The following is a 15,137-nucleotide window of genomic DNA, read 5'->3' on the forward strand; positions in this document are numbered from 1 at the left end:
ATGACGGGACAACAACATTTGTAATTCTATTATAGATACTATGGACAAGACAGTAATCATGTTTCAGACGGCCATACGTCCGTTCCCGGTCTCGATCGGTAGTAGCAGCATGAGCACTGCTGTGACCAACAAGAGGGATGCGGAGACGTAGACCGGCTTGGTGGGCGTGATCTCCATGAATCGACCAATGAGGAGCATGGCGACGCCTGTGAGCAGGAGTCAGTTCTCAACCCGATAGACTGGTGGGCCATACTCACCCATGATGCGGTTGAAAGTCATGGAGATGGCATAGCCTGTTCCGCGCTGAGGCGCAGGATAGGATTCCGGAGCTAGAGGAATTGATGTCAGTTATTTTCCACGACCAATGAAACCCACTCAACTGTATGCATATATGACTCCATACTAAGATCGAAGAGTAAGCACATTGTGAGCATATCATACCTGGACGACGCACCATGATATCCTGCGTCAAGCTCAGCGCGCAGTTCCACCCCAATATCCCTTCCGCATTCCTAGATGTAGTGAAAAGGAACAAGAACACGCCTGTCAAAGCGGTGGACAAAGCCATAGCGCCCTTCCTCCCCGAACGCGGCAGCTCAACAAGCGCCGCGGCGATGATAGCAGCGGGGATTCCGACGGTGGAGGTGATGGCGTATTGCCGGTACGTAGTGTAGATGCTTGATTGACCGACTTCGGCGCCTTTCTCTGATATGCTGTAGCTTTCGTTAGCTTGTGGCATCTCAGAGGAGAGAAACGCACAAGACGATAATGAAGGCGTTGTACAGCGGCGAGGCAGCTCCAATGAGGCCCCAGAGAAGAGTGAGCAAGAGGGTGTTGCTTCCTATCTTCCAGGTAGCAAACAAGGCCCTCACATGCCCAAACTTGAACTGGGCCAGGCTCTGCCGTGTCATCTCCCACAGCGACTTGCCAGTGGTCCACGACGTGGGGGACAACTCAGCTTGGTTCAGGGAGAGGTCATCAACGCTCTCTCCTGCTGCCGCGCGTAGTTTCTCGAGCGTAAGGGTGGAGATCCGGCCGTTTTGCTTTGCCATATAGTGCACTACTGAAACGGCTTCGGCATCTCGACCACGTGCTATCAGATACTTGGGGGATTCGGGGATTCGGTAAACGAAGAATCGCAGGATCCACATGGCGAACACCACCGAGCCTGTGGTGAAGAAGCTACATATCGGTTGTCAACGTCCGTCTGAGGGTAGACGGCTTACGACGTACACATAACGCCATCCCATGTTGTTCTCCCGCGTGCAGGGCGCACCGGCACAGGAGTACGTAGCGATGAACCCCCATCCGATGAGGGCTACGAAGAGCGTACCGAGAGACCAGAACATTGACAGCAATGTTAGCATCCATTGGTGCGTTCTGCAATCGAGGTCAGCAGGGGAGGAAGGAGAGAGAGGAGAAGGACCGCACCCTGGAATGAACTCCAAGTACAAGGCAGAGTCAACGGGGATGTTGCCCCCAACCCCGAGACCGGTGCATGCGAGAAGCGCGCAGAACGTCACATAACTTCCAACTTGAAATCAGCCACGTTCCGTCTATATGCACAAATAAACCCACTTGTTTGCCCCTCCAGCCGCGAGACCGAATACGGAGCTGACCAACAATGTCGTATTGAAGCAAAGTCGACGTCCCACGATATCTGAAACGATGCCCCAACCGAATGTGCCCACTATCAACCCCGCATAGAGAGCCAAGCTCGCCCATCCAATATAAGCGATATCAAACTCCAATTGCACCTCAGGCGTCGCCACATACACACACTGAAACCAGGCGTTATCAACGAACCAGCCGAATGCAGCCAGAGCAGTGAGCGTCCATTGGAATCTACCGAACCCGACTTCGTGGGTGATGTGCCAGTTCAGGAGGGCGACTTTGGATTCGTAGGATGTGGAGAGGCCGAGCTTGCGTGAGTGAATCTCCTGGACTGCCAGGGCTTCAGGGGGGGGAGATGCGGATTTCTCGACGTCTGCCATGGATGCGGTGTATTGACAGTTGATAGCAGGCAAGTTGATGAACTGCTGGCACGAACAAGGAGATACAGCTGACAGCAGCAAAGGTTGTACGACTGATAAGCAGCAAAGACGATTAATCAAGGCTAGAAATGAAAGCGAATACCAGCCAGAAAGACAGCAGTCTGACGGTACTCGAACTAGTCTAGCAAGAACAGAAGAAGAGGAGTGTCCAAGTGCGCATGGACGCTGTTCGGTGAGAGGGAAGTAGGAGGAAGTGCCCGACTTTATACCGCATGGACGGTATGAGTCAGCCTTTTCAGCCCTGACATCAACCGAGTTTGCATTAATTGGAGTTGGAAGCTTGCTTGTTTGGGACGAATACGTCGGAGATACTACTCACCCACCACGCAATATGGTTAGTCATCATCAATGCTGATGTGAATTGTCTATGAACGGTATGTACCCGCGTCTAACGTCATGCGTCGCATAACCCACCGACACTCTCCCGCAATCCAACCTTGTCCATACACTCTGCTCTACATCGTCTACATCGGTCTCACCCCCGCCCACATCCTCAGTCTCTCAAAGATCAAATACGTCACCACTGTATGGCTTCCCAACTACGCTCAACTAATCAGCACCTGCCTGCACGAAACCAGTCGCAAACGCACCCTAGCCCAGCACATCATGAACCCCTTGTAGAACGCTGTGGTCCCCTCGTTCCGCAGGATCGTACCCACGCAATGGAGGATGGATCGATATTGTCGGTTTGAATCGTTCATTATCCGGACTTTGACAACATCCACCGGGTTGGAGGTGATCGAACATAGCAGGCTGCTTGAGGATCAGTCAATGCTTCTCGGCTGGACAATCGACGCACCCGGCAAACAAACTCGCAGCCAGATGCAGCCTCAGCCCCTCCCCCCACCCCATGCCATACTTCAAGGTCTGCTTACACTGGTCATACCCGACGATTTGGCTCACAGAGATGACGATCCCTCTCGCGACTGTGGGCCCCGTGCCGCGCCAGAGGGAACGCATGCCGCCGAGCAGGGTGCCGCCGCCTTCGAGGTAGACGGAGCGGAAGGCGTAGAGCGTGGACCGGTATGGTGGGGGATGGCCGGGGGGGTAGGGGGCTTGCATCCTAACTGATGAAGGTTAGTGAATGTAAAAGGAGAGAGACATAATGCTCACTCTTCACTAAGTCTGTCGGGTTCGCCAGTGATCTACTGGCGCCTTAGTCTTTGCAGGAACCCCGAGAAGAGTAACGGACGCGCCGACAACCGCACTCGTCAGCGCGCTCATAACCTTCAACGGCAGTCCCCTTTCATCCAGCCTCCCTGCGCTCAATCGCTTCCACGTCTCCTTCCAGAACTCGTACGTCCCCAACCTGATCGTGCCGTATATACTCTCCCGCATGACGCCCGCTAATATGCCCCTGGTGAGCGAGAGCGGGCCCTCGGTCCGGATCATCTGGCTTCCGATGGCCCAGAACGTTCCGGGCAAAGAGGGGGAGGTGCGCAGCTGTTGACGTACTTTGATTATGTCCACCGGGTTGGTAAGTGCGGAGGAGAACATGTCTGCCACCACGTGAGCGAGAGTTGCTCGAGGGAGGAGGGGAGAGACGGACTGGACACTCCGGCGAGAGGGATACGCATGAGCACTTGGTAGCTTTCGCTTTCCCTCCAACGTTGGGGTACGTGTGGGGGTGAAGGGGGAAGGGGAGGAGGTGCCGTCTGGCCCGTGAGAGGGATCAGGTCTTCGTCCATCCTTGTATCTCCATTCCCGCTGTTCCTGGAAGCATATTGCTCAGCTCTAGATGGCTGCGGCGGTCCTGTAGTCATCTCAAGCAGTCATCCTAATCGCTATCAAACACCGAGCTCGACGTCGACAGTTGGTGTTGACAGTGACCGATGAGCGGTGATGGTGACCGGGGCTATACGTTCCCCCGCCCTGCAGCAGCGTGGAGGTCATTCGCCCGAACTGACTTCCCCACTTTTCCCTCAGGGTCTTCGGCGCGGGGAACGCCGGAGCCGAGCATTGGGTCGGACTTGCCGACCGAGCCAGGTGCATCAGGATTCGTCTGAATCGGCCAATGGCTCTCGACCGAGGCGCAAGTCGGAGTCGGTTCGGAATTACCCAAACGAGCTGAACAAGGAGAAATTACTAATCCAACATTCCCACGGGTGAAATTGGCACAGCCCCAGCCTCTCCCCCCCGGGTGCACCCGCGCCGGTGCCACCGGCTTCGTTCATGTGACGTCACGGATCACGAGCGTGGTGTTCGATGTACCGTTCTGGGTCTGTAGCCTTGTGGCTTGCAGAGGGTACTTAAAGCGCTTGGAAGGTGCAGGGTCTGCCTCCCAAGACTCCTTAATCGTTGTCGACCACCTACACCAACATCGAGTATTCAAGTTCGAAGAACCGGAATTTGGAAAGAAGAATGTCGTCAAACGAGCGCGAGGACAAGCAGCCCTGGGCGCGTGAGTCGGCGGGTTTGAGCGAGAGTGGGTACGAGATGCCTGAGGAGATCAAGGAGAGTATCAAGAAGAGTTTCCAGCATGTTCGTCCTTTCTCTTCGAAGAACCAGCTGACTCACGCTGACGGATTGGCTTGGGTGCAGGCAACGCAGGCTGCGTCCAACTTCTTCCACCACGCCGCCCCGAGCTCGGGCAACTACACAAGTTCCCAACCCTCCCATGTCGACGCCTCGATCGACAAGACCATCGGGGACGTGCGTTCCACCATCGGGGAAGCGCTTGGTGCTGAAAGTGTGCAAGCTGCGGGTGAGGCACAGGCCGCTAGGGGCGACGCGCAGGATACTATGGCGCGTTTGAGGGAGAATCTAGAGCATACGGCGGACCAGATGCAGGGCCGGGATCCGGCTTTGGGCCAGAGGCCGAATCCGTGGAGGGCGGAATGAGTGCGGTGAGGAAGTGAGGAACGACAGTGTTATGGCTCGGAAAGGTGTAAAGAAGGCTGCAACATTGTACTCTAGTTAAAGAACAACGAGGAAAGCGATGCATTCTACCACTGAAACCATTCCATCCGGGGAAACTGTGGTATGGACCACTCGGTGAAAGCGGGTCGTTGTGCAAGTCAAGCATTGTAGGCAGAGGCGGGCCACTCGCAGCGCCGATGAGACGGGATTGGGCGGGCGGGTGACCAAGAAAGGCAATCTAGACCCTTGGACCCTTTGATGTCTGGCCTGCACAACCACTCGCCGTTGCCGGAGTAAAAGTGAACGGTCGGCGCGCCCTCCATCTCTGGCCATTCTCCGGTCCTCAACATAGAAAGTACATAAATAGGCAACATGTTTCCCCCTCCTTTCCCTCATCTTCCCCTTCCCCTCCTCCTCCTCCCCCCCCCACCATTACCCCGTACTAGAATATACACCCAATGGCAGGCGGACTACCAACCCATTTTAAGCTCTACACAGGCGCACTCATCCCCTCCCTCGGGTTCGGCACCTGGCAGGCAGCAAAAGGCCAGGTGGGGAACGCCGTTGCACATGCGCTTCGTACAGGTTACAGGCATATCGACTGGTACGCATCTTGCACCCCTTCTTGCAGACATGACGCTGACTGTGGAGCAGCGCATGGGATTACGGCAATGAGGTACCCCCACCCTTCCCCTCCCTGCCTTCATCACTTCAGCTTTTGGAGCAAAAGCTGACGAGTTTTTGGTGTAGGCCGAAGTAGGAGCCGCGATAAGGGACTCTGGGATCCCGCGTTCCGAACTGTGGATCACGAGCAAGCTCTGGAACGGCTACCACAGGCCGCAGGACGTTGCTGAGAAGTCCGTCGTTTCCTCTTCTTGTGGGCGAGTGCTGACGGCGGGGAAGATATCACCAGACAACGAAGAACTTGAATGCGGGATATCTGGATCTGTACCTTATTCACTGGTATGCTCTTCCTCTTCTTTCTCCCGGGGAACGGAACTGAGACCGAGCCAGGCCGGTCGCCTTCTCTCTCGGCCCGGATGGGAAGCCTATGGATTACCCAAGGGACAAAGATGGCAACGTCCTCGTCGACTACGCCCTAACGGACGACTACGTCTCCACCTGGCGCGGGATGGAGCAGCTCGTCGATGGTGTACGTCCCTCTTGCTCTCCTCATGAACCGACAATTACTCACGCTTCCTCCCTATTGGTAGAGTGAGACCGCACCACGCCATATCGGCATCAGCAACTTCAATATCAGGAAATGGAAGCATCTGCTTTCGGAGGCTAAGACCCGCCCTGCCGTCAACCAGTGCGAGATGAACTTTGCCTGGCCCCAGCCCGAGCTCGTCAAGGTGCGTTTTCTTACCTGATTCATACCACGAACTGAACTAACAACGAATGCAGTGGGCGAAAGAGAACGGCCAGCAGCTCGAGGCGTACGCCCCTCTCGGCAGTGGCGCCAAATCCAAGGAACTCCTTGCGGACCCAACCGTAGTGGAAATCGCGACCAAGAACGGGGTTTCGCCCTCTCGTGTCCTGCTGAGCTGGCAGATCCAGCGCGGTGTACGTCCTCCGCTTCCCTGTATGAGCTCCGATCTTGACATGATATAACGTAGAACGTCGTCCTCGCTAAGAGCGTTACTCCCGCTCGCATAGAAGACAACTTCTTCCTGTTCAAGCTCGCGGAGGAAGACTTCCAGAAAATGGAGAAGATGAGCGCTGCCTACCCCAACAAGGCGCGGGTTGTTGACCCTCAATGGGGAGGTTTGGATATCTTCCAGGATTGGAAGCAGTGAGCGGCGGCGATATTAGTGCCTCTGTGAGAAATGTGCTTGGATAGAACCGAAAATATTGGATGTACAGTCTTCGTTTTATGTAACTCGTATTTGAGTCTGAATCGCATGAATTCAATCATTACGAGAAGGGACACGATGACTTGTTCCGCTCGTCAACACAGAAACCAATCTTCCACCCATTCCAACCAATATTGGCCAACAATGAGCAAGAACCCTGGCGCCAACCATTTCCCTTACTGTCATCCTCTAAGCTGTTGCTGTAAGGAAGATGTCCCTCTCCGGTGGACTGCCAACGTATTTCAAGCTCTTTACCGGCGCTCTTATCCCTTCACTGGGGTTTGGCACCTGGCAAGCAGCGAAGGTGTGTCACTTCTCTGGCGCAAGCCAGAACTCTGAAAGTACATCGGCGGGGTGCTGACGGTATCGTCGTAGGGACAAGTAGGTAACGCGGTTGCCCATGCGCTCCGGACTGGGTATAGGCATATCAATTGGTGCGTTCTCTCTCTCACCCCCAATTCGTGCTCACGTTCCCAAGCGCCTACATCTACGGGAATGAGGTGCGCCCACCCACGCCCGTTCGCAAGTCGGGCACTGACCGGCACAGGCAGAAGTAGGAGCCGCGATCCGAGATTCTGGGATCCCCCGCTCAGAACTGTGGATCACGGGCAAGCTGTGGAACGGGTATCATAGGCCTGAGGACGGGGAGGCTATGTATGTCCTTTCTGTCTTCCTGTGTGTCTGAACTCTTGGCTGATGAAGGCAGGTATCAGCTTTCGGTCAGGAACTTGAATGCGGAATATCTGGACTTGTACTTGATGCATTGGTGCGCTCTTCCTATGACACGCGAGTGATCTATGCTCAACAATGGTTGAATATTATGCGTTTGGTTTGCAGGCCCGTGGCTTTCGGCCTTGGAGCGGATGGGAAGCCTGGAGATAGGCCGAAGGACAAGGACGGGAATCTGGTGGTGGACTATGCGCTTACAGAGGACTATGTGACTACTTGGCGCGCTATGGAGGCTCTTGTCGGTACTGTATGTCTTCTCCTTCCCTGCAATGCGCAGGACTGACGTCTGGGGCACTGGTAGGGAGGCAGCAGTGCACGACATATCGGGATTAGTAGCTTCAACATACGCAAGTGGAAGCACCTGCTCTCACAGGCCAAGGTCCAGCCGGCCGTCAACCAGGTGGAGATGAACTTCCATTGGCCACAGCATGGGCTTGTCCAGGTGCGCTGTATCCCTTGCTCTGGAGGACAGTGCTGAGGGGTCACAGTGGGCGAAGGAGAATGGTCAGCTGTTGGAGGCGTATTCTCCCCTTGGGAGCGGGGAGAGGGCGAAGGTGATCTTGGCTGATCCGATTGTGCGCCTGCTGTGGTTGTGAGGGTTCCGGACTGGCTGATGAGAATGTAGATCAACGAGATCGCAACCAAGCACGGTGTTGGCCCGTCCCGTATCCTGCTTAGCTGGCAGATCCAGCGTGGCGTGCGTCCTCCGTACACTTCTCTATCGCATCGAGCTCACGTGCATTTGTGTAGAACGTCGTCCTTGCCATGGATTGGCTTGGATCCTTTGGCAAAAAAATACTTCATATTTGGTACACTTCCATTTCATGTAACTTTCGATCAAACACTAAGGGCCTTCAAATTTGTTCTCGACCCAAACACTTCTCTGCACACTCGCACGGGTCGATTGCGTTAGAGCGGTAGGAGCCTACACGGGCCAGGAGTCAGCCCGCACGGCCTCAATCCATGCGCTTGCGGCATCAGGATACTCCCAGGTCATGACGCCCGCCTCCCAGCCCTGAGCCTGAGCCTGAGCCTGCTGGACACAACTGGCGAGAGTAGAGGTGCTCATATAGCCGGTACTGGCATCCCCAGAATTGGCCGGTTTCTGCGTTTGGTCAATGGCTGACGCGTAAGTAAGGTGGGAGGTAGACGTACGCCGATAACGAGCTTGTTGAGCGACACGCCTGATGCGTTGATCTGGAAGAGCGCGGTGTTGGGCCAGCTTGAGGAAGACGCCGTCAGCAGGCCGGCACAGGTGGTGTATTCTGTTGAGCCCTGTCATTCGTTGTCAGCAACCTGATGTGCTTAACCTGGGTCATAAGCACCTGATTGTAGAACTGGATGTTGTACCAGTCGATATCCCCGCCAGCTTGGGTGTTTACGTCGAGGTAGCTGCCGGCTGGGTACTGGGACTTGCTAAACCATGGCGCCACAGCTATGCAGCTTCCTAAGCTCCCCGGTTCCCAGCCTCGAAGAAACGGTGCTTACGAGCATGGGTGATGATGTACTGCCCAGCGGGGAGTGCAGCCCTCAGAGCTTGCGTGAAAGTAACAAGCCAGGTCACGGCTTCGTTCGTGCCTGAGTTGAACGCGTTGAAGTCCTCGTAGTCCACATCTGGTACGTAATGACTGCGTAAGATTGGGCTCAATCTTATGAAGTCAGCATACCGATGCCGTCAAGATCATATTCTTTCACCCATGCTGCCATAGTATTGGCCAGACTCGTAGGGTTGTATCCTATGTATCGGTCAGGTTCTCACCGCAAAACTAGCACCCAAAGCTACGCACCTTCAGAAGTAGGGGCATCGGTGGATCCAAATGCCGACACGAGAAGCTTCATCCCAGCATTAGCATACTCAGACTTGATCGAGGCCCTTGTCGCTGAATCGAGGGTGGTCCATTCCAGAGCCTGGTCCGCCGCACCGGAAGTCATCAAGAACGAAAGGATGCTGCATGAGATGCATGAAGGGCACGCGCATGTTACGTGAGCGTGTTACACTTACAAGACGTTGAATCCCTGTCATAATCATCAGATCTGCTGCCCTTCCCGGGAAAATGGCCACGTACATTGATAACGGATGGGGCGGGAGGGCCGTTCTCTCCAGAGACCCACTGCAAGAACATGAAGTCAGCTCATTAATTATTTTCTCGTTGCTAACATACCTTGTCGGAATACGCAACCCAGTGCGGAGCAGCCTGGGCGCTCTGCCTCTTCTGTATGAGCTCGACCGGAGCGGCAAGCACACCGGTGACGATGCCAAAGGCGGCAAGGAAGACAAAAGACACGGATACCATCGCAGCTCGGTCAAAGGTAGTTGGGAGTGTCACTCGTGCCGCTGAGTGGAAACCCTCTCATCTGTCGCAATTTATGCGCTTCAGAGCTCTCAACTACCCCTTTCACGAATTCCATACGTGTCCTCGCCCACACAATCGCCTACCTCGACAATGTGCCAATAGCACTGTTCGGCATGAAAAAGGTATTGATCCTCCACGAATGAAGTATAGCAGATATCACGCACCATCGTCCGAGGTTGGCGAAGCCATTCAGAACGGTCCCGGGTAGGAGACATGCTCGCCAGCGAAGAGGAAAAGAACGTTGGTTCATGCGCCCACCGCAGACGGCCAAGGAAGATTTCTTCTCAGAGCACACGCCGCCGGTAAAGGGGACATACCTCCCGGGTATGCGCAACGTGTTACCGCGTCCAACCTCCTGAAGATAGTCCGCTCAGGAGGTTGAGAAACCTGTAGAAGCTAAGGCCTAGGCTCCCCATTTGAGAACTGCAACGGGATCGAAGGTGGGCCACCCCGATAGATGAACACAGACGTCCCGTGGAATAATTCTCCTATGCGGGATGCAGAAGATAAGACACTTGTCTCTGCTGAAAGAGTCCATGCAAAGGGTGACAAAAGTCAAACGACTTCATTATCGCAGCGAGATGGTGTTCCTGAATAGGAAGACACACATTTTCACCAGATAAGCACATCACCCTCCCAAAGTATTACGCTAGCTGCAGAGGAAAGCAAAGACCAAAATCTGTCAGAGAAGTCTAGCCGCCCGTATGGATGTAGATTGTGTCGCCGAACACAAGATATGCGAGTACACGTTATCCAACCCCTGAAAACAAGCTGAAATGGCCACCCTCACGTTTCTTGAAGCCCGTCCCGGATCATCAGTTGAGAATAAGATAGTGGTAAGAAAACCCCACACGTTGGTGTCGTTCGACCAATACAGTCTTGATAAGCAGAAACAAGTAGCCCCTGAGAACACACGCGCACAAGCAGCTTCTCTCCGCGGAAACAGTCTCTCGTGGCACATGTCAATCAGCTTCTTCTCGTCAGCTGATTGATCACTCTGATCATTGCGAGACACGACTGTTTCATTTCATGATCATGATCAAAATCTGGTATGGGTAACTAGGGAAAGTGCATCCTGAACGAGTGCTCAGGGCGTTGCATGTTCCGCACGAGCCCGCTTCTCTGGCGGTGCAAACTCCTGTTACACGGGGAAACTGTCAGCCCGCACTGTTGCAATCCAACTGGCGCTTGCGTCGGGATACTGAGTTGTGTCATTTGAATGGCCAAGGTTGCTATTAGAAACTGGACTGACCTCCCACGTCATCACCCCAGCGGACCACCCTCCATTGACGGCTTCCTTGACGCACGTAGCAAGTGTAGCAGGATCGATCCAACCATTAGAAGCGTCACTAGGTTCTGCCGGTTTCTTGCGAGAGAATTTAGCCGCGAGGAATGGTTCGATCTGGAGATCACTCACTCCGATTACCAACTTCTCGAGCGGCACACCAGCCACGGAGTTGAGCTGGAAGAGTGCTGTATACGGCCATGTGGTGGATGATTCGTACAGGAGAGAGGAGCAGTTAGTGTACTCGGTCGCACCCTGAAAATGGTATCAGACGTGATGTTCCACATCGTTCTGCGGACTTGCCTGGTTGTAGAATTGGATATTGTACCAATCGATAGCATATCCCGCGTTCTCGTTAACAATAGTATAGGCCCCAGTTGGATAATAATCTCCGGGCGTGAACCTGATCGCGGTCATCAGAATCAGACCCACGTCATGCGCACATATTCTGACCATGGTGCAACCGCTGAGGGTCTCATCAGACAGCATCTGCAGTTTGGTTGGAATGAGACGTACGAGCATGGGTGATGATATATTGACCCGCCGGCAAGATCGACCGTAAGGTCTCGGTGAAGCTGATTAGCCAGTATTCGGCCTGTCCATTCTGTTTATTCATGGCAGTGAAGTCTTCCCAGTCGATATCTAGAAGACAGTTACTCCAGCATATATGCTTGCCGATATGATCCGATCATACCGATTCCATCCAGGTTATAGTCGAGCACGAACTGTGCCATCGTAGTTGCAAGACTCACAGGATCGTATCCTACCCAATTCATCAGAACAGCATACATATATGCATCAATGACGACCTACCGTTCGTCGTTGGAGCATCGGTTGCACCGAAAGCAGAAACCATGAGCTTGATGCCAGCAGCTTCATACTCCGACTTGATAGATGCTCGGGTGTCATTGCTGAGGTACGTCCACTCCAGTACTTGGTCTGCGGGTCCGGTGCTCAACAAGAAGGACAAGATACTGTGGGCCTGTGAGAAGGGTGCTACCAGGGAAAGAACGCAGACTGCGCACAAGACGTTGAAGCCCTGACTACGTGTCAGATGACAAATGCGAGGGCTACTTGAGTATTGCACGCACATATATGGTTGAAGGAGAGGGAGGTCCATTCTCCCCATTGACCCACTAGTCTAAGGGTTAGCCAGTATCGGCATCGGGCATGCAATTTCTCACCTGGTCCCAGTACAACACCCAATGCGGCGCGCTTTGAGCAGTCTGCCTGGATTCCAGAGAGGTTGAACGGAGTTCAACCGGGGCGGACAGCACCGAGGACAACAGGGTAAGGCAAGCGAGCAGCGTAGCGGTAATCGAGACCATCCTGGTGGTTGAGGACAACGTGTGGTCGCCGTGCCGTCTACGCCATCTGGGACGAGGCTCTTATAAAGACATACATTATTCATAGGAGAAATCACGAGAGTGCATTAAGGCTGGCAAGCCTGACCCCGATCAACGAAGCGTGATGATGAACAGGAGCGAACGGTTGGGGGTCAGGGGTCCGAGTTCTTCCACCGATACCGAACTGCAGGCAGGTTGTCCTCCAGCATGAGTGGGCAAGAACAACTTGGAGATCAAGCTATTTGAGCGCACATTCTCGTCCGACTTTGAGGGAGAGCGTGTGATCCGTACAGGAGAGTTTGTAAGGAAGAAGTACTGTACAGGAGAAGACCGCTAGCAGTTTGCGGAGATCGTATCACATCAGGCAGAAGGATACATCCTGCAAGTTAATAACATAGTTGCTGTCAAACTGGAATTTGGGGCGCTCCTTTCATTCCTCTCGTCAGAGAAACCTGTTCGCTGCAAATGAAGTGTACACACAGAGTAAAAATGAGATATGTCGGGTTCAAGCAGATTAAAGCGACCTTTTTGTATGGGTAGGAAGAAGAGGTTGAAAGAAAAGAAGCAAGAATCGGAGCCGGACATCCGTCGTATCCGATGTCCGACCACCCGGCCCGACCTCCGGTTCGCTTCCCAACTTGACGGTCCCGAAGGCCTGTGGCTATAAGGGAAAGAACCAGATTGACCTCAGCCTCCATCCCAACCCGAGCCGCCGGTCTGATCTTTGATCGCCCGACGATGAAAGTCTAATCATCGGTATGGGAACCAATTGTCACCTCATATAGATCCCAAGTCAAACCAAGTCGAACAAGTGCATTGCTACTATTAGGTACAACATTGCGGTGACATATGGATAGATACGAGGGTTTGGCGGGATGGCGGGATTATGACTTGTTTCGGTCATTTGAGGTCATGAAACCGATGAAGGAGGGTAAGCGTCGAGAGAAGCATATTACGTTCCGGAATTCCTTAGATAAAGCGCCTTTGGAGATATGGGTCTTCCAGCCTTTGTGACCCAATTCGTTCAACAGTCCCCACTATCGTCGAAGCGACTCAATCAATGCAGACCAGTCATATGTGCTTCGCCCCACATGCCAACCCGGCCTTCGTCGTCCTGCGCCCAAAGGGTGAGCTCGCCCCTCGCCCCAGGCCTCCAGCTGCCCAAGAAGGTGATCTCCTTTCCGACAACGAGCGGGCGGACGGCGCGGTAGCGGAAGCGCAGGAACCTCCCGCTCGGCGGAAGGAGGAAGTTTGCGGCTTCGAGCAATAGGAGCGCGGTGAGGGGCCCGTGCACTAAGGGGCCCGGATGTCCTTCCGATTTCGCATAGGCGGCGTCGTAGTGGATCTTATGGGCGTTGAAGGTCAGCGCAGAAAAGCGGAAGAGGGTGAGATCGGAGGGTGTGAAGGAGACGGAGAAGTCTGGGTCAGGGAGGTCTGTTCGCCCCTATTCAGTATATGATGACTTCAATTTCCACAGAGGGCTCACCTGGGTTGGGCTTGTCCCGTGGTTGACTTACTTCTCCGTCCACTCCCATCGGCTGGAAGACATGCGCCCTCCGATCCACCAAGGCAACACCCTTATTGTTACTGATCTTGTGTCTCTGCCAGACAAACAGCTTGGGCTTGTCGTCCCTCCACCCCTTCTCCTCCACCGTATCGATTGCACTCTCGCACTTCACCGCATCCCCGATCCGCAGTTCGTTGTCCGGTACCCACTCCATTTCCCCACCTGCCCACATCCGGCGCGACCATGGTAGCGGAGGGGTGAACATCGGCTCCGTACCGTCTGGGTTGAGCTCGGCTTCCGGCGCAATCGGGGGAAAGAGGACCAAGTGGTGCCCCGGACCAAAGGGGAGGCCTGCAACTGTCGGTGGGGGCGTGGAGTAGATCGGCCCGGACCGGGTGGGGAGCGTCGCATACAGCTTCAGCGCCGTCGAGAGCGTAATGTTGTCGTGCGCATGATGGGGGACCTCGAGCACAGACTCGGCCCATGCTGCTACAGCGGCGGCGCTGATCGGGGCGGGCTCGCCAGATGGCTGGTGTGCCCCCCGAAGGAGTGCTTGAGGGCGGAGAGCGTTAACCCGGGCTGGGTGGGAGAAAAGGGGAGCGAGGGTGGGCCGCGGGAGGTGCATTGCGGGGTAATGAAGGATGCTTGAACAGGAGGGAAGAGAGGGGAATAAATATGGTCCGGGCGGAGAAGGTCGCGGATGACGAACCGGTTACTTTTGGGACAATGAAGGGGATATGGGAACTTCACTCCGCACTGGTGTCCAGGGCTCAGTTTCCCGCCTCTTGTTATAGCTTTTTTTCTCACAACGTCTCGGTAGCGTCGGGCGTGGAGGGGCGGGGTTACAGTCACGCACCCTCTTTGGAGGTCATATACAATGGGCGGAGGTGCGGAGGTGCACAAAACAAAGGTGGACAGTCCGTGGCGACAGAGATGCTGTTGGATGTCGGCCTCGGACATGACGCCGGACCTCCATTTCCTCCACTCTAATTTAGGCAGTCCACCCGGGAAGCACAGACAACGCTCGTGTTAACACCTCGGCTTACTCGGCGCATACGGACCCCTCTAACAGAATGACCCAGGCGCTGACTAAGCAGTCACTGAGGTTGGGGTCAGTCCGAGGGTCAGTCCGAGAGTCCCCGAAGGC

The 15,137-nt window shown here is 54.6% G+C and overlaps 8 protein-coding genes across 8 annotated transcripts; 3 read left to right on the top strand and 5 right to left on the bottom strand.

Moving 5' to 3' along the window:
• Window positions 1-4: 4 nt before the first annotated feature.
• Window positions 5-2,016, bottom strand: DACRYDRAFT_114308 (MFS general substrate transporter). Its single transcript, XM_040769794.1, has 8 exons — window positions 1,579-2,016; window positions 1,432-1,527; window positions 1,234-1,380; window positions 760-1,182; window positions 455-713; window positions 381-402; window positions 258-329; window positions 5-206 (listed from the first exon to the last, which is right to left on the bottom strand). The coding sequence occupies exons 1-8, from the start codon at window positions 1,992-1,994 to the stop codon at window positions 64-66; spliced, it is 1,578 nt and encodes a 525-aa protein (XP_040631908.1). The 5' UTR covers window positions 1,995-2,016; the 3' UTR covers window positions 5-63.
• A 502-nt stretch (window positions 2,017-2,518) lies between these two features.
• On the bottom strand, window positions 2,519-3,742 carry DACRYDRAFT_114309 (mitochondrial carrier; the record flags this gene model as incomplete). Its single annotated transcript, XM_040769795.1, has 6 exons — window positions 2,519-2,593; window positions 2,645-2,807; window positions 2,854-3,121; window positions 3,168-3,199; window positions 3,247-3,553; window positions 3,604-3,742. The coding sequence occupies 6 exons, from the start codon at window positions 3,740-3,742 to the stop codon at window positions 2,519-2,521; spliced, it is 984 nt and encodes a 327-aa protein (XP_040631909.1).
• A 166-nt stretch (window positions 3,743-3,908) lies between these two features.
• On the top strand, window positions 3,909-5,006 carry DACRYDRAFT_20571 (uncharacterized protein). The gene is made up of 2 exons (XM_040771990.1): window positions 3,909-4,535; window positions 4,596-5,006. Exons 1-2 carry the CDS (start codon window positions 4,416-4,418, stop codon window positions 4,893-4,895), a joined length of 420 nt encoding a protein of 139 aa, XP_040631910.1. The 5' UTR covers window positions 3,909-4,415; the 3' UTR covers window positions 4,896-5,006.
• A 308-nt stretch (window positions 5,007-5,314) lies between these two features.
• DACRYDRAFT_20573 (Aldo/keto reductase) lies at window positions 5,315-6,861 on the top strand. The gene is made up of 8 exons (XM_040771991.1): window positions 5,315-5,517; window positions 5,568-5,589; window positions 5,664-5,770; window positions 5,817-5,876; window positions 5,928-6,066; window positions 6,128-6,268; window positions 6,321-6,479; window positions 6,533-6,861. The coding sequence occupies exons 1-8, from the start codon at window positions 5,372-5,374 to the stop codon at window positions 6,710-6,712; spliced, it is 954 nt and encodes a 317-aa protein (XP_040631911.1). The 5' UTR covers window positions 5,315-5,371; the 3' UTR covers window positions 6,713-6,861.
• Window positions 6,862-6,980: 119 nt separating this feature from the next.
• DACRYDRAFT_114312 (Aldo/keto reductase) lies at window positions 6,981-8,381 on the top strand (the record flags this gene model as incomplete). The annotated part of the gene is made up of 9 exons (XM_040769796.1): window positions 6,981-7,073; window positions 7,145-7,203; window positions 7,248-7,269; window positions 7,317-7,423; window positions 7,607-7,745; window positions 7,800-7,940; window positions 7,987-8,073; window positions 8,124-8,195; window positions 8,249-8,381. Coding segments are annotated over 9 exons (852 nt in total), but the record flags the coding sequence as incomplete, so codon positions are not given.
• Window positions 8,382-8,423: 42 nt separating this feature from the next.
• On the bottom strand, window positions 8,424-9,792 carry DACRYDRAFT_14114 (glycoside hydrolase; the record flags this gene model as incomplete). The annotated part of the gene is made up of 9 exons (XM_040771016.1): window positions 8,424-8,603; window positions 8,654-8,773; window positions 8,824-8,966; window positions 8,987-9,112; window positions 9,166-9,234; window positions 9,286-9,446; window positions 9,501-9,514; window positions 9,565-9,609; window positions 9,661-9,792. 9 exons carry the CDS (start codon window positions 9,790-9,792, stop codon window positions 8,424-8,426), a joined length of 990 nt encoding a protein of 329 aa, XP_040631913.1.
• Window positions 9,793-10,993: 1,201 nt separating this feature from the next.
• On the bottom strand, window positions 10,994-12,465 carry DACRYDRAFT_104910 (glycoside hydrolase; the record flags this gene model as incomplete). Its single annotated transcript, XM_040767995.1, has 10 exons — window positions 10,994-11,053; window positions 11,105-11,392; window positions 11,423-11,540; window positions 11,591-11,603; window positions 11,654-11,779; window positions 11,832-11,900; window positions 11,951-12,111; window positions 12,163-12,176; window positions 12,229-12,273; window positions 12,322-12,465. The coding sequence occupies 10 exons, from the start codon at window positions 12,463-12,465 to the stop codon at window positions 10,994-10,996; spliced, it is 1,038 nt and encodes a 345-aa protein (XP_040631914.1).
• Window positions 12,466-13,307: 842 nt separating this feature from the next.
• On the bottom strand, window positions 13,308-14,959 carry DACRYDRAFT_20575 (Thioesterase/thiol ester dehydrase-isomerase). The gene is made up of 2 exons (XM_040771992.1): window positions 13,970-14,959; window positions 13,308-13,917 (listed from the first exon to the last, which is right to left on the bottom strand). The coding sequence occupies exons 1-2, from the start codon at window positions 14,613-14,615 to the stop codon at window positions 13,541-13,543; spliced, it is 1,023 nt and encodes a 340-aa protein (XP_040631915.1). The 5' UTR covers window positions 14,616-14,959; the 3' UTR covers window positions 13,308-13,540.
• Window positions 14,960-15,137: the final 178 nt, after the last annotated feature.

This window comes from Dacryopinax primogenitus, assembly GCF_000292625.1.
Source record: "Dacryopinax primogenitus strain DJM-731 SS1 chromosome Unknown DACRYscaffold_3, whole genome shotgun sequence".
Lineage (NCBI taxonomy): Eukaryota > Fungi > Basidiomycota > Dacrymycetes > Dacrymycetales > Dacrymycetaceae > Dacryopinax > Dacryopinax primogenitus.

Excerpts from the sequence above, each read along its gene's own strand:
- DACRYDRAFT_20575 (XM_040771992.1), bottom strand. The coding sequence starts at position 14,615 with ATGCACCTCCCGCGGCCCACCCTCGCTCCCCTTTTCTCCCACCCAGCC. Across the intron at positions 13,918-13,969 it reads ACGGGACAAGCCCAACCCAG|ACCTCCCTGACCCAGACTTC; the intron begins GTGAGCCCTCTG and ends AGGGGCGAACAG.
- DACRYDRAFT_20573 (XM_040771991.1), top strand. The coding sequence starts at position 5,372 with ATGGCAGGCGGACTACCAACCCATTTTAAGCTCTACACAGGCGCACTC. Across the intron at positions 5,590-5,663 it reads CATGGGATTACGGCAATGAG|GCCGAAGTAGGAGCCGCGAT; the intron begins GTACCCCCACCC and ends TTTTTGGTGTAG. Across the intron at positions 5,771-5,816 it reads CCGCAGGACGTTGCTGAGAA|ATATCACCAGACAACGAAGA; the intron begins GTCCGTCGTTTC and ends ACGGCGGGGAAG.
- DACRYDRAFT_20571 (XM_040771990.1), top strand. The coding sequence starts at position 4,416 with ATGTCGTCAAACGAGCGCGAGGACAAGCAGCCCTGGGCGCGTGAGTCG. Across the intron at positions 4,536-4,595 it reads TCAAGAAGAGTTTCCAGCAT|GCAACGCAGGCTGCGTCCAA; the intron begins GTTCGTCCTTTC and ends GCTTGGGTGCAG.
- DACRYDRAFT_114308 (XM_040769794.1), bottom strand. The coding sequence starts at position 1,994 with ATGGCAGACGTCGAGAAATCCGCATCTCCCCCCCCTGAAGCCCTGGCA. Across the intron at positions 714-759 it reads AACGCCTTCATTATCGTCTT|CATATCAGAGAAAGGCGCCG; the intron begins GTGCGTTTCTCT and ends CGAAAGCTACAG. Across the intron at positions 207-257 it reads GACTTTCAACCGCATCATGG|GCGTCGCCATGCTCCTCATT; the intron begins GTGAGTATGGCC and ends TCCTGCTCACAG.